The sequence below is a fragment of the Apaloderma vittatum genome, unplaced genomic scaffold, assembly GCF_000703405.1.
Source record: "Apaloderma vittatum isolate BGI_N311 unplaced genomic scaffold, ASM70340v1 scaffold5496, whole genome shotgun sequence".
NCBI lineage: Eukaryota > Metazoa > Chordata > Aves > Trogoniformes > Trogonidae > Apaloderma > Apaloderma vittatum.
Genome location: NW_009723275.1, coordinates 45,479 through 61,895, shown reverse-complemented (window position 1 = coordinate 61,895; position 16,417 = coordinate 45,479). Strand labels below are relative to the sequence as shown.

The 16,417-nt window shown below is 44.1% G+C and overlaps 1 protein-coding gene across 1 annotated transcript in view; it reads left to right on the top strand.

Annotated features, from left to right (window-relative positions):
- The window catches only part of ST3GAL3 (ST3 beta-galactoside alpha-2,3-sialyltransferase 3), a 77,821-nt gene that overhangs the window by 21,605 nt on the left and 39,799 nt on the right, over positions 1–16,417 (top strand). The window contains exons 4-5 of the mRNA XM_009872038.1: positions 6,623–6,718; positions 11,151–11,337. Of these exons, the coding sequence (XP_009870340.1) occupies positions 6,623–6,718; positions 11,151–11,337 (283 nt within the window). The remainder of the gene's footprint in view (positions 1–6,622; positions 6,719–11,150; positions 11,338–16,417) is intronic.

The window sequence follows — 16,417 nt, the reverse complement described above, 5'->3', positions numbered from 1 at the left end:
AGCTGCTCACTTCGGGTGTACATTTTGTGTAATGGGTTTGGTGCAGAGATAGGGAAGATCTAACACTCAAGCCTGCATGAAACATATGCGAAGTCCCTGAGACATCAAGTATGAATTAGACCTAGGGAACAGGCCAGAAATGTGATTCTGTGTATTGCAGTAACAAGGTTTGGTGATGTGTATGCTTATAAACGCACACGGATTTTGGTGAGGTGCTGTTTTCTTGGAAATTTTTGTGATAAATGCAGAGCAGTGGATGTTGGCTGTGTTGTACATATGCCTCACAGTCAAATTCCTCCCAGAGCCCTTCCAGGTGAGCAAGTCTTAGGAAAGATAAAAATTGAAGTTGATGAGGGAAAAAGGGACAAGAAAGGCTTGGGATAGCAAGCTGCAAAGTGAGAGGCTAAAGCAGTAGATGGATGGGGTTGGAACAGAGGGGATATTACGAGAGCGAGCTTGGCTGCTGTAGGAGGTGTTAAAGCTTCCACAGTGCTGCTCTTGGAAACCTGCTTGGTGAGTGGGGCATACATGAAGATGTGTGTGGTTCCGGAACTGTTCTTCGGCTGTGGTGCTCAATAAATTACAGTGCTAGCAGTAATGAGTATCTGCCAGTTTGGATTTAGAAGAGCTAACGGAGCCGACTGATGAGGGAAGGTTAGCTACGTTTTCATCTTGTCTCAGGCTCAAAGCAGAGCCCAAGAATTCAGTTCTGTGGCAGCTCCAGTGTCCTGAGGGCAGAGCCTTAAGGTTCAGCTCACTCCCTCACTGGTCAAGGAGAAAGTCCAGACCTCTCCCTTTTGCTTGCCACCTTGGAGCAACTGGAGGGGGTCTAAGGGCCCTTCCAATCCAAACCTTGCTATGATGTGTTGTTATGGAAGAGTTAGATAAGAGACATGGCTAAGGTCTGTGAGATATAAGGAGTCAGACCCAGGACATCCTGTGAACCCTTCCAGTCTCAGAAGTCTAGTAGGCTGATTCTAGCTGCCAGGAAAAAGCTTCTTTTCAGGATGGAGTTACACCAACATTTACTCTTGGCAAAGCCAGTCAAAGAAACTGTATTTGCTGGTACCATTGCCTGCTCCCAGAATGTAGCTCCCTATCTTCTCCTTGTGCTGCTGCTGTCTTTTGAAGAGAGACTTTAAAGTGTCCCTAAAACGATTCCAGTGTAGAAGTTTTTTCTCTTAACCCGGGTCATGCCAGTGACCTCGTTTACAGAGCTCCCCTCCCACCGAAGGGCTGCGCTGGCACAGTGCCGCACCGCAGCAGGAGAGCAGAGGGCTGGGGCTGGGTGGAGAGGGTGGGCGCTGCCGAGGCTTTTGAAGCAAGTGTTCACGTAACCACACGCCGAATGCAGTTTTTCCCTGGGGAAGGGCGGGAAAGGCAGGAGAGGTGAGGTCAGAGCGGAGTGTGAGAGCATAGGAAGGAAAGAGGGGATTAGAGTTGTACGGTGAGGGATCTTTGGTCTTGTTCCCACCCAAGCTTCTCCATTTCTGTCCTTCATAAAGCTGTCCCTTGAGATGTTGTTACCTTCGCTTGCCTCCCATAAGCCCTGGAAGCGAACTTGTTTGTTTGATTATCCTTATGCCAAAAGGGCATCCTGATGCACATTTCCTGACACAATGTACTGACTTGGTGCTGAAATGAGGCAAACTCGATCCTTCCGGGTCTGCGTACGCTTTTCATCGTCCCAAAGCAGCTTTGCCAAGTCATTCCAACTAATCCTTCCATTGTGAGTAGAGTTATGTTAATAACTAGCAGCAGCTGGAGGGCATGTGAACAAATGCTCTAGTTCACGCCTGTAACGCAGTCTAAGTGATGCTGTGCTTTCTTAGTTTTCTTCATGACTCCATATCATGGCGCTTTTGTGTTGAGTTGCTTATCGTAACCTGTTTCTGCTCTGGGGCAGGAAGTAGGTAAAGGTGCAGATGCGTTTGTGAGGAGATTTGCAATTTTGCGCTGAGATCTTCTGGAAAAGATTGGAGATCCAGACTTTCTCTAGAACCAGTGTCGTCTTCTTGCCCTCTTGGCTTTTCCAGACCCATTTATATCACTGCCATTTTCACTGCTTGCTTTAGTGGTTCCTCCAGTGACCTGCCTCTCATTCTGCAAATCAATCAGTGCTTGGTTTATAGTTCCTTTGCTCTTCTGCTGGGCTGGACTTCAGTGGATTTTTGTGTTAAATCTCTGCAGTGATGACCTGTAAATTTCCTATAAGAAGACATAAATACAAAAACCTGACTGACTTTCTTGTATTACCTCCAGGTGGCAATGAAGGAAAACTGAGAGTTTGAGCTTGTAACTAACAGTCTTTACTAATGCAGTATATAAACTAACAAGAAGGAATTTGACAGAGCAGGAGAGGAGATGTGTGTGTCCCTTTGGCTCAGGTTGATAGCACAAGTTTAAGTAGCAGCAGCCAGATCAAACCAGAATATGCTAAGACTCCCTAAGCACCACTTACCCTAAAGATGTATTTTTTAATTATTCTGTTATATCTTTCCTCAAAGCCTTCAGTTCCAAAGTTGCGTGAAGGGAGGCTTTGTGGTTTTTCTTCCCTGACAAATCCCTAAAGCGCTTTGAAAAGGGAGGAAGAGGAAGTAGCAATTGCTACAACTCATACATGTGTTTACAGTGCTATATTGTTCTAGAAGATCTATGTGAATCACGGTTTTGGTGTAGATGAAAACCTCTGAGCGTCTGTGTCAAGAGGCTGTACATCTGGCTGCAGCTCTCAGCTTTAAAACCTATCTGATGTGGAAAGTCCATGACCCTCCTTCATACCACCCTGGTAGCAAACTGGAACCTGAGCTGTGTCCCGTGTGTTTGGTCCTTGAGCTCTTCTGGAGGAGAAATACAGCTTTGATATACTGTGTAAACAAAAAAGTGTTTGCACACTTCTTTGTGGAGAAACAATTGAGCTGTAACTGATGCTGCTCGCAAGGTGTGTTTCTTCAGACAGAAACTTGCCTGGAGCCAGCAGTGACTTTGCAGGTTTCCCGTGCTCAGGCACCATCAGTCAGTGCTGCCTGAGGAGGAGCCCAGCTACGCTGGTGCCAAGTGTCCAAATGTCTGGCTGAATGTGAGGTCAGGTGCCTGATGCCCCAGCCAAATGCTTCTCTTCCACAGTGCCATCAGGGTCTTCTCACTGTCCCATTGTGTGATTGCCAAAGCTGGCGAGACCAAGCCAGCTCACCCTTCTGTGTATCTTGGTCCAAAGAGTCCTGACTGCCCAGGTTTGATGTACCCGTCTGATGTGCAGAACGCAGGCAAAGTCCAAGACTCACCATATCTTCATCACGTTCACCTGAAGAAAGCAATCTGTGCCTGAGCACTGCCTTCCGAGTGTGCAAAAGAAAATTTTAGCTTTGCAATGAGAGTGGGCAGCGTACTTTGGAAAGAAATTTAAGAAAAAGCTGCAAGAAGATCAAAAATTGGGCCTTAGCATCAAAAAGATACTAATGAAAGATCTTATCTGCAGGCTTAAGGAAGAAAGAAGACTCAGTTAAATAAGTCAGGACAACAAGGGCGTAAAAGTAGTTCAGACATGAAGCTGGGCAAAGGTGATTAACCTATCGGTTATGATGACTAAAGGCAGAATCATTCAGTTAAATATTTGTTTTATTTTTGGGGTAGAAATGGATTGATATTGTCCCATTTTACAGCAACATTGGAATACTTTGTGTATTTTTCTTAGTAACTGTGAGGATGTTAAATGACAATTAAGTGTCTTTTTAAATCAGTTAGCACTGGAAAATATTTAAAGAGTTAAATAAAGAATTCTTTTTGTTATTACTGTTTGCTTTTTAACCCTTCTTGGAATGTTGGATGGAAGAGCAATGTGCCATTCCTAGAGAAATGTGGGAGATGATATAGAGATGGCTGTAAGTTGCTTAGCTTGATTTTGCAGAAAAATCCTGGAAAGCTAGATCTAGGACAGAGATGGCAGCATGATTGATCTAAGTTTTCTTGGGTTTTGTGGAAATGAAGTCTTGTGATGTAGAAGATATATTTTTTTTTTAGATGAACTAGAAGCTTGATTGATAAATTTAACCTTTTAAAAGTAGGCATTAGCCATTTGTCTCAGTCTATTATATTCTAATTGTACACAGCACCGTTGTAGACGTATCCATTTTAAGAATGAGATGTCACACAGCTTAAAAAAAGTTAGTGTCAGAGTTGAGAATTAATCCTTTAGTGACACTTCTAGCATAATCCTGCTGGCAGGTGGTCGCAGTGCTTAAAACCAATCTGGAGGAAAAGTAAAATTACACTAGGAAGATTTGCCAGAGTCAAAGATGGGGAAGTAAGGTTTAGGAAGGTCGCGTCAGTCTAGACTTTTTTGTAGGGCCTTTCTCTGAACAGTCCTTTACTGGAGCCAAAAGTCAGGCATCTTGGAAGTGACAACGCAGATGGTGCTTACAAGATGGGGATTGTATTCTGTAAACCAGTGACTGCAAAAAGAGCATTGGAATGGTGTACCTAAAATCTTTGTGTGAAGGAGACCATGCTTTGAGCAGCATGAGCTCCGCATGCTGGTCTTCCAGAGTCGGTGCTTCGGAGATCTGAGGAGAAGCTGAAAACAGTTCAGAGAGGTACTGCAAATGTGACTTGAGATCTAGGAGAGCTGCCATGCCGTAAGAGATGTGATGACCGTAGAAACTCTGCTTTCTGCAGTCAAGAGAAAATTAAGGATGGACTCTGATCTGTCTACAAGTACTGCATGGAAACACGGCCATGAAAAGAGGCTGCTGGAACAGCTTTGGCTGATGGAACTGATTCCTTTTATTTCATGTGGAGAAGCTCATGCTCACCAGTCTGACCCATGACTGATTATCCACCTAGAAACAGAAGTTTGCACATGGTGGTTTGACAGTAAGTGGATCACCTGCAGGTGTGGAAGGGACTGCTGACAGTAGATGGTGCTTTAATTTAGCAGAAAAGGGAAAAATGTGATTAAGGCTGAAACAAACACATCCCTACTCAAAATTGTAAGAGCTAGCATCATAACAGTAAGTGGGAAAGGGATAGAGGGGAGTGTCTATAGCTTGCAGCCTTTGGAATTCAGTGTGGTGTTCTTCTTCAAAACATAAAATTACGAAAAGTCATGTCTCAGAGACAAGTGGATAGAGAAATTACAGTACTCGACTCAACAGTCTGTTGTTTAGGAGGTTGAAATTTCTTGTCATAATCATCAAAGGAGCGTATTTTCGTCTGAAATTTTACTTGGCCAAAACTAAATCATGTCTTCTTTCCGTCCTACATCACCTTTTCGCCAAAGATTTTGACAAAACTATTATCGTCTTTATCACTCAGTTGGATGTCCTTGGGGCTGACTCTTTTCCTTCCCTCCTTGACACAATATATGGCTTGAACCAGACCTTGCCTCTGCTTTCTCCGTGTTGCCAGAACTGTATTTTTATTCTGTAACATTGTCTATAAAGTTTGTTCTCTATTCTGGTTTGATTATGACAAACATCCACACTTCAGCCCTTAGGCACATGAGCACAGGACTAATATGTTCATCTTCTTGAGGACGTCTTTTCTTTTGGAAAGGCTGGGGTCTGCAGTGAAACTTTATCTGGTCTGGGGAAGCTGTTCCTGAGCATTTCTTGGTGCTGTTAATTCTGTGCATATCTCCAGCTAATGACTCTGTCAACGGGGTAGCCCTCAGTGGTTTAGCTGAATCTTTTAAGTGTGCTCCAGCCCCACTCCTCAAAAATGGACCCCACAGAAACAGAGCTTTCCTCACACTCACTCTTCAGACTGATCACAGCAAGGACAGCCTAGAACAGACCGGTCGACTGGGACTAGGAAGACCGCGTAGCCCAGAGATCTGCTCCAAACAACTGATTGCCTTGGACCCTTTCCGAAACAGGCTCTGCAGACACGTATTCCTTCAGTGAACTACCAGAGAAGGCGGCAGCTTGCCAGAAGAACCAGCTGCGTTTGGGATTAGATGGCTGGAAAGAAGTCCTCTCTCTCTGTCTTCAAAAAGAAATCAGTTTTTAACATCTGCTGCAGAAAGTTCTCGTGACTTGCAGTTCCACGAGAAACTGTTTTCTTTCTTCTCTTTCTTGTCTCTTTCTTACTAAAGTTTTTTTTCCTTCCCCTTCCTCACTCATTGTCTCTCCATTTAGTGTTTTTCTGTCCCAAGGTGTCATGATAACTGCAACAATTTTTCACTCAGCAAGGTGAGCACACCCCAGATAACCTGGCAAGATCTGCCTGTGCTTAGAAAATTGCTTGGAGAGAGGACTTCCTCACTAAGCCTTTGGTTTATTGTTATTTCATTGCTAAATGAATAATGAGCAGGTTTAAGTAAACAGATGGGTTTGATTCAAGCCCATCGTACCAGGGGTGTGAGGGGAGAGGAGCTGCTTGTCCTGACAGCTCATCTCATTAGGCCACACGTGGTGTGAGGTGTTGAAAGCAGTTTATCACATGTAATGCCTGGGCATGATGAGGTGAGCTGGGGATCAAGTGTGTCTCTGTCCTCCCCTTAATTCTTAATATTCCAAAGGGTTTCCTGTAGTTCTCAAATAGGTGCAAACTAAGTATGTACAGCTCGGTGCATTTGAAGTTATGTTATGAAAATCACCGCTTTCCTCTGTTTCTTCCACAGTCTCAGCTGCCGGCGATGTATTATTGTGGGAAATGGTGGAGTACTTGCAAATAAGTCATTGGGATTAAAAATCGATGACTATGATGTTGTTGTCAGGTGAGTCTTTGGCATCACAGTTGTCTTGTCATATATTCAGTTTTTGTATCTGTTCACATGCTATGCAGACATGTTAAACCTACATTACTGACAATATCCATTTGTATGGAAGCATCAGTTAATGTAGAAGGGGGTGAAAAACACAAGTGCATGTAAACGTTCATTATAAATGGTGATCACATCGAAAGTTAAAGGCGCTTCTTGAGCATTCCACTTTCTGCAGCTATTTGGAAATGGGGCCTCTCCCATGATCCCACTTGAACCTTCTCTTCATAGCTCCTTTCTAAAAGCTGCTGCTTTTGTAATGCCCTTAGGTGGTGAAGCAGTAAAACGTACTATTAGATCTGCTCCCAGATATATCCCGTAGGTAGCTCAGGGAAGTATCATTAGTCACGTGTGTACAGCATTCCCCAGCACTGACACTTCACAGTTAGGATGGGAAGGACTAAGAACAGTGCAGCATTAGGGTCTTCAGAAGCAGAAGTCCCTGAGTGAGGACCTAGAAATGATTAAACGCGGGTAGGTGTGCCCTAGAAGCTGTGAATACTTTGCCTCCGCTTCGCTGTGGATGATGATGTTGAATAAGGGAGCAGAAGCAGAGCAGCACAGGATTGGAAAGGACCACAGTCCTAGTTAGGACTTCTTGCTTTTACTGAGGACCCAGATCATCGCCATCCTGGAATGCTTGAAAAACGTGCTGATATGTGTAATCAAGGGTTTAGTCATAACTCTTAGTAATAAATCTGTCAAGTCAGGGGAGGTGTTCTGGGTGACTGGAGATTAACAAACATAATACCTGTACTAATGGAGAGTGAGAGAGAGAGTGTGTGTAGGAGGGAGGGAGGGCATGCTCTAGGGACTTACAGACCCATTAGTCTGATTTGAAAAAAATGCAGAGCTTTGTAGCAGGTTCTGAATCATGAATAACAAAATACTACAATGGTAAATAGGAAAAGTGGAATGAACCGCAGCACAAGTTTATAAAAACTGGTTTAACGTAGTCTAAGTTGGTGGGGTTTTTTCCCTTGGTAAGATAACTGATTTCATATTAAAGGGAATGTGGCTGATATCATCTCTCCGAACTTTAGTCAACCACAAGACGTGGTGGCAAATAGCAAATTCTTAGATAAGATGAAAGAAAGAAGGGAATTAGTAAAAGAATTCAAGGCACGGTGAAGGTATCACTTAGCATAGTCTTCTTTCTCTGCCATGTGCTGGTCATGGGCACGTGAGGAAAGAAAGAACATACACAGAGTAATAAATACCCTCTGACTCTGGACAAAAAGACCAAGAAGGATCCCTTTCAGTGCTTTGTTCCTGTGAGTGGTTCCCTGCTTCCCCAGCAGTGCTCTGGGCACAAGAATGACTGTTCAGAACAGGATGAAATTTTTACAGCACTTCTCCTAGTTCATCTCACTAGGAGTTATTAGCAAAGAGCTCTTACTACTTGCCATAGTCTGGTGACCTGCAGTTATTTGAGCTGAGTTAAAATTCAGTTACAGCCTTTTCTTGGGTTCAGACTGTTCTAAAAGGAGCAAGAGAACAGTTTCAATCCATCTGGACAAAGCCACCCACTAAGATTTACATCAGAAACTCCACTATTTAATTTCCAAATGAAAAGTTCAATGTTTTCTATCCGCATCAGTAAATCTAAGTCAGTTTGCAGGCTGAGAGGATAAGAGGGCAGCTACGCACCTGTGATGTTTGTGGGCTGGATAAAGGAGAGAAAAGTCAACTGTAAAGGTTAAACGAAGCCAGGTGCTTGGTTGTGAGACTGAGGAGGTAAGAGCAGAGTTCTTAAATGTATCCAACTGCTGCCTTTACTCCTGTGGAAGCTAGGGATGTCCCCTGTGTAACAGCATCCTTTTTCATGGGTTGCAAAAGAAGGGTCAGATTTGGGATGTGGGAGCTGAATTGCAGGGGGAAAAGTGTGGTACATTTGTGGGCAAAGGGGTGATCCAGCAGTACGTGGAGTCTTCTGATGCCTCATGTGTTACCATGTGAAGATGGCTATTGCAGCAAGAAATTTTGAGCTTGTGGTGAAGACATTCAGATCAGGGTTGACAGTGCTAAACCAGCTTGGAGTAAGTGAGTTAGTATATTTCATTAACTGGATATTATCACATTTCAGTGAAAATGTTATTCCTAGTAGCTGTCACACCATTTACCTGGCAGGAACTTCTTGCAGCCGTCAGTCATCAGTGCTCCAAAATGCCTCCTTAGAACAGATTGCCGACAGGGGAAAAACAAGTGTGTATCAGAAATTCCTGGTTAGAATAAGATGGGGATTCACCTGATTATGATACTTTAGTGCTATTTAAAAAGGTCTTTATGGTGCTAACTTTAGGAGTTAGTGTCATCAGCAGACAGAGACAGAAAAACACTCTGAAACTTCTTGCGGAGAAGACTGCCTGTCCATGGGCAGTATCAGGAGGCCTGGCATCCTGACTGAGGTTTTCTAAGATTTACCTGTGTTTATAACCACCACCATGTCCTGCCTGAGAAAGGGTTCAAGCTGTGTAGCCTTTGCGGTTACAGGTTGTGGCTGCCAGAGCTTCTCCTGCTTCACTGCCTGCGCTGCCCCTGGGGCACTCGTGGGGCTGACAGTGCTGGCTCGTGAGCAGGACTCCGTCACTACGACTCCATCAGCAACTCGCATTCTGGCCTTTTGCTGGAGACCCAAGTTCATTTTGCTCAGGGAAGTGGTTTGCTTGGTTTCCTGTCTAGATACAAAGTAGGGGTCCCCAGTTTTGGGACCTTTAACAAAATAAACAGCAAAACATGAAAGCCAGCAGCTGGGGGTGGGGAATGCCCTGCCAAGGATCTACACATTGACATTTGGGATCACTGCAGATGCTGACCTTCCCTTCAACTTCAGTAAGACAGATGAAAATATGTATAACTAGTTTTCTTTACATAGTATTTGGTTGTGTTTATCTCTCTTCCCTTTAGAGCCACGTGCTTTTACTTTATGTAGGGTCATCTATCCCAAAGAGACGCAACATCTTGAATTTTGAATAATGCCCATAGCAAAAGGGAGTGATGTGTGAACGTGCCGTCAGCAGCAGAGGAAAAAGCAAAGGCTGTCTGGGAGCAGTGTTTTTGCAGGCAGTCAGGTGTAGCTGCCTCCAAGTCAAGGTGCAAAGCAAGGGCTTCTAAACCACAAAAAAGGCTTTATTTCCTATGTAAATTGTGGTGGTGCTGATTCCTAAGCTGTTTTCCCTTTAATATTTTGTTCTTGATGATAAACTAAGCATTTTTACTAAAAACACGTAGGAATTTATTCTCCTTAATTTTGAATGGAATTTCAGATTGCATACAGGGATTTTCTTCTACTAAAAGGTTTCCCACCTAAAATGCTTACGCGAGCTGAAAAAGACAAACCCAGATCCTCATTAACATTCCTACACAGCAAAATTTGCAGCCCATAAGCACTTTCCAGTGTATTGAACTACCTCAAGTCAAGAAGGCTGCAATAATTCAAGCCGGCAATGCTGTTCCATCAGGGGCTGCTGTTTGATGTCAGCAAGATTTGTATTCCAAGTTACTTCAAATTTTGTCAGCTTTGGGTTCCTAGTTTTGAGTAGAAGTTCTGAAAAGCTTAAATGTCATGGAATTCATCATTGCTGTTAACACCAGAGCAGTCTGGGTTTTGGAAGGAAAAAGCGTTGTCCCCAAGGGGTGTTTTTAACACAAGCACAGCTAAATGCTTGTGTTCTCCTAGAAATCAGCATGATTTCTAGAGCAAAGCTGTGAGCCTGCTTTGGTGTTTTCAGAGTGGGATGCACTTCCACAGCAGAAACTCCTCTTCCTTTGCATTGGCATTGCAGGGCAGCTTGCTTTCTGGATGGGCCGATCTGGGAAATTAAACCAGGTGGAGAGTGTGCCTGTGGGTTCGTGGTTTCGTTTTTTTTTATTTCCCAAATTATCTGGCTTAGTTCCATAAACAATCTCACCACAGGTAAGATGAACAGCGTCAGCTTTGGACTGGGTTTGGAGCATGAGAGCAGCTTCAGTTTGCTTAAACTGCTGTGGAGCTGCATCCTCTGTTTCAGCACAAACATCCGAGTAAGGTATCCCAGGAGCGACAGGATGTTAAAATCTGAACGCTTAGTTTGTACCTCTGAATTTGCAAGGACGGTATTTTTTCAGTTTCCCTTTCCAAAGCTTCCAAGACGGTTTAAATCGCAAGAATGGATGTGCAGAAAGGGTTCGCGTTATATTCAATGAAATCATTTAAATAGCTTCTAATTAAACTGATGTCACTTGCTACCACTCCATAACTGTTTGTGGTGAAGGACGGTGAGAGTTAACGTTCACTGCTGTAACAGCTGCGTGCAGGGAGCTCTTGCCGGGCTGTGCTCGCTGTATCATCAGCATGCACGAGTGTAAGTGGGAATCCATGACAGCATTTTTTCTGGTTCCCCTCCAGGTTGAACTCGGCTCCAGTGAAGGGCTTTGAAAAAGATGTAGGTGGCAAGACGACTCTCCGGATCACATATCCTGAAGGTGCAATCCAGAAAATGGAGCAGTACGAGAAGGATTCCCTGTTTGTTCTAGCAGGATTCAAATGGCAGGATTTCAAGTGGCTGAAATACATTGTTTACAAGGAGAAAGTGGTAAGAACACTGTCGGATGACATCGTGAAGGTCACTTTATTAGAAATGGTGGGTAGACATGATATCACAGCTGTATTTGCCATGTTTTGGTCTGAACAGAGTTCCTCTGTGTGTCCTGATGCTTTTAGGTGAAGGCTTTTTTTTTTTTTTTTTTACCTCCATGGACTTCAGCTTTAATTAAATATTTTTTACAAAGACATCTCTCTGTAACCTGACCCTGCATCACAGATGAGGCTTTCTATTCAAGATTATGTTAGTGTGCATTATGAAAAATTAGTTTTTATTTATTTTAAGAGTATGTAAAAGGACCAGGTTTTGCATGGACTTTATGGACTTGTAGGATTTAAGAGCAATGGCAAGGGAAAGAAATGAGAGTTTGGGGGTAAGGGTGTGATGGCACAGGAGGGGAGAATGAGACAGCAACAGCGCAAGTTGTTGAAAAGACTATAATCCACAGATTTAATGTAATCTCCTCAATAGCACAAGTGATTATGTTTTGCTCAGTTACTGCTGTATGCGGATTCATGATTTGTTTGGCTAAAGTATCAGCTGGAAGAACAACATCAAGTCTAATCTTAAAACACTGAAATGGTGAATCCACCACTTCCTCATGTAAATATTTTGTCCCAATCAGTTGCATTAGTGCCCTTCTGAAGCACCGTGGACCTGTTACTAGTCAGGGTTGTTCTTTGTAACTCACACGTGCTAAAGGGAATCAGGTTGTAATCAATTATTTATTCAGTGGACAGTTTGTCTTAATCTGTTACCACGAAATCCAGAATAAATGCCCTCTACTTGGCTGTAGTTCTTGTTTTGCAAATCTTATATACCTGTTTTCAAATTCTTCAATAATTTTTCAGCAAATAACCAGACAAACAGCTTAATGTTGAGAGGATGGAATGTTATGTCGTGCATTTAAAGACAGACGGAGGAGGTTGGCAGCTCACCATATACAGAACGAAACAGTCTGGGAATATAATTGTATATAGTTGTTACATAGATGGCCTTAAGGGCTCATACTTTGCTCTTGTCTCGCACTGGCACCAACTTGCAATTATTTTCCTGTACCAGACAGATGAAGTTACCTGTCAGCCTCTGGGCAAGTACTAGTGGGCTTTCGTAACAGTAATTTTCTTTGGTTTATGTCACGCTCTTGTTCCTCATTCTGGGCAAGGGAAAGTCCTGGCAGTGTGAATGCCCTGGAACCTGAAAGCAGTTGTAGGGACTCCTGGTGTTTAGTGTGAAGTTCAAAGGATGGACTGGTTTACTTCAAAACAGATTGAATTTCCACCTGATGCTTGCCATCCTACAGTCACTACTAGATTCTAATGTGGTATCCCCTGCTCTTGGAAGGATGCAGCAGTTAGTTTGTTAAAACTTTCTAGAAGGCTGGGGAGAGCGATTGCAGTAATCTTGAGTGCTTCAGTGCCCAACTTAGCAGAGAGCAGAAAGAGCTTGTGCTTATTGCACTGCATGTTAACATCAGTGCTCTTGTGGTTGACTCCTTATCCTTAATTTCTTTGAAATAAGCACTCCATATATTTTTTTCAGTTCTTGTAGGTGATGTATTCCACGTTTCTTGATTTCTGTTGCTCATTTACAGAGTACAGCAAACAGAGAGGAGTAAACAGCCACATCGCTAGCCTCGCGGTTCTCGTTCTTCTTACATCTGCTGTTTTGACTGTCTTTTCCACAGGGGTATGGGGCTGAAGGTGAGTGCCCAGTTCCTTGACGCTCCGTGTCTCAGGACGAACTGAAAAGCAGCTGTTTGCTGCACCCTGTGCTTGTGCCGATGGTTCTCCCTGCCAAAGAGCAGCACCGTGCACTTGTCCCTCCCTCTTTCTTCCAGAACACTCCTCCAAGTTGCCAAGTTCCTTTGGCAGAGCTTTCCAGCATACCTGCCATTCTTCCCAGATCCGTGTCCTCTGCAGTTTAGTGAACATACCTTTTGCTCCATCATCCAAGTTGATAATGAAAACACCAAACAAAGTTGGTTCCTAGGCAGACCCCAAAGGAGTAACATCCTTTCATTTATACAGTGAGCCTACTGAGGACTCCTTCTGCATAGTTTTTTTGGCCACTCCTGAGCTTGTATCACAGTAGTATCATTACTAACATTCTTTGGCGTGTTTGTGAAAGTGATATGTCAGAAGCCTTACTGAATTCCAATTCATGTCTTGCTTCTCCCCATGATACTTTTCTTCTTGGATAAAGAAATACTTTTTTTTTTCAGTGGCGATTCGCTCTTGACAAATCCATCTGGGTTGCTGCTCAGTCTTTGCTATTTTTTCAGGTGCTTACAAATCATTAAACCTGCTATTCTGAGAATTTAAATCATAAATCATCTCTCTTCCCTTTTTTTGACTTCTTGAGGCTAATCACAACTCTTGTTGATTTTTTTCAGTCGTTGGACACCCAATGTGTTCTACACAGGTTTCCAAAGGGAATCACTGCTGGATTTTGAGGCTGCTGAGTCAGTTCATTGAATGCTTCAGGATGCAGTGGAAAACATCTGTCTTGTCCTCTCTTAGCCTGCTTTCTCTAATTGAGGCTGAGATCTTGCTGTCACTGGCTGTAGCTGCAAGCAGGTGGCTAGCACAGCTGCTTTTTTAGTGGAAACTGATGCAAAAAGTGCTGTCTCTTAGCTAGAAGTGACCCAAAGGAGAACTGTCAGTGCTATGGGAATAAGATGTAGGCGTCTGTTTGTTCTGGTTGTGAGCATTAGTATTTTTATGAGTGTGACAAATGCCTGCCCAGTGCTCTCTGTGGAGTGTTTCTGTTTCTGCCTCAGCAGATTTTGTAGAGAAAAGGGAGCATCTTCCTTTCCTGGATTCATCTAGAGGCACTTGCTTGACCCTGGAGCTCTGTATGCCACTGCTGCTTGTTCCTTACCTGACATTACGCCTGTTCCTCTGTGAGACCTTATCCCCACTGCAAACCAGTGGTTACGGTCGGGAGTCTGACCTAAGGACAGAGATAAAGGAAATGGAAGCATCCTGCTAAAGGACATGGCTGCTGTGGAAGTGGATACATTCCTCAAAAAAATGGGCCAAACTCTGCCCTCTGATTCCTTTGCCCCTGAATTGTGATGGCAACTGCATGTGTCCATGGTACAGTTAGAGATGGAGTGTGAGACTTTCTGAATTCCTTCAGACACCAGACCTGCAGCTGCTTGGCCCTGCTTGACCAGAGATTCTGGGCCAAGTACTAGGATCTTTGCATAGTCCTCTCTCAAGTGAGTGAAATCAAAGGGAGTTTATCTGAGGAAGAGTAAATGAAAGGCGAATGGCTATTTATTGCTGGGGTCAGTGGTCAGATAAGCTTATTCTCCCTGCAGCTGAGAGGGATTTGCTCTGTGTTATGTTAGTCTTCTGGCAAGGCTTGCATACTGAGGAAGAGATAAGTACTTTGTGGAGAGGAGGATTTTCAGGAGATATTATAAGGAAAAAGAATCAGTGTGATGCAGAAGCAGCAGCAGAATGGTGTGGCCGAGAGTTTGGTGTGTTAAATACAATCTACTGCAATAGCCTTCTGGAGATCTGCATGATGCCTTGGTACCCTGGGAGGTACTGTGTCCAAAAAGAGGAGCAGTGGAATATAGACCAAAGAAAAAGTAGAAGCTCAGCTTCTTTTTATTTCACCCTAAACCAGAAATATCTGGAAACAAAAGAAAACCTGAGAGAAGAGTTTAATCTAAGAAAAGGACACATTTGGCTAAATATTCAACACCAGCAGCAAAACAAAGGTGGTTTCCATCACAGAGTTCTAGGTGCGCTGACACTCAAAACTGCAAGTCTTGTAGCAAGTTAGGGCAGCATGGGAGAATGTATAGACCTGTCTTTAAGAAGGGGAAAGGTGAGTGAATCTGAATGACTAAACCCCTGGTAATCTGATTTCAGTCGTTTGAAGGAGAAAATAATTGTGCTTGTTGCAAGTAAATGGGGAAAAGACGTGTGGGATGGAGAAGGTTGACATGGTTACCGGAGGGGACTGTTGCACCATGCTGACCTAATATCTCAGCGTATGAGTGGAAAGGAAGTGGGCTGGAGTCCTGCTGCCTGCAGTCACCTGAACCCATGGTGAGCTCTTTGTGCGTCTCTGGTTGCTGGTCTGGCAGTGCTGACTTGCAGTCGTTGCTGCAAGAACCTGCTGACACTTCCAGGCACTTCTCCTCTGGTGAAACGGCTGCTGCTCGTGCATCCCAAGAGGTGGATTACTCATGGACAGTCACTCAGAACACTTCCACTCACTCGGACTGTTCTTTTTGCCAAGAACCATGACCCAGACGTATTGTGATCCACTCTGCCTGTTTCCCACTGTTGTACCATCCCGCATCACCCTGGGTCGCTTAGTGACAGATGCTTTTCCTGAACACCCAAAGTACCAGAAGAATTGAGGGAGGGGGGAAGTTTGGCCATATACTGCTTTTCTCTATTAAAATAACGGACAAAAGCGGAAAGTTTCTCTGTTACACTGAGGGTGGATGCTTCCTGAAGCAAACAGAGGCATTTACAAGCACCGATTATGCAAACCAGCCATCTCAGCCAGGCGCTGATGCCAATTCCAGGGTGGTTTTCCATCCGTCATTAGTGAATCAGAAGGAGCTCTCTTGCTTGCTAGGGCTCACTTCCCCGAACATCTGGCACATGGTGGTAAAGCAGCCAAGTGAGGGCAAAGGTTTCGCTAGAAACTGGCAGTTCACAAGTTTCCTTCTCATATATTAATGACCCTGCGGGTTCTTCCAGCAGTAATCTCTGAAGCCTTTGCCAGGAGGAGTCACTTGTGCGGTAAGTGCCTGCAGCACCTTGAAGCTCTCTTTAATAGTGAAAGTCATAGGAGCGAGTGAGCACCTGCCTGCGAGCGAGGCCGGGTTCGGTTGTCTGTCCCTTGCAGGGGCATGCCTCCGATGCCCTGCACAGGGCAGTGATGCCATCTGAGATGCAGTCATCCTCTAGCAGATGCTGAGACGCCAGTGGTGGGCTCAACGTAACCCCTCCTCCTTTGCCACAGCGTGTGACTGCTGCTTGCAGAGGTCTTGTGGATGTGGTGGCAGCGGAGGCTTTTTTAACCTTTTATTTGG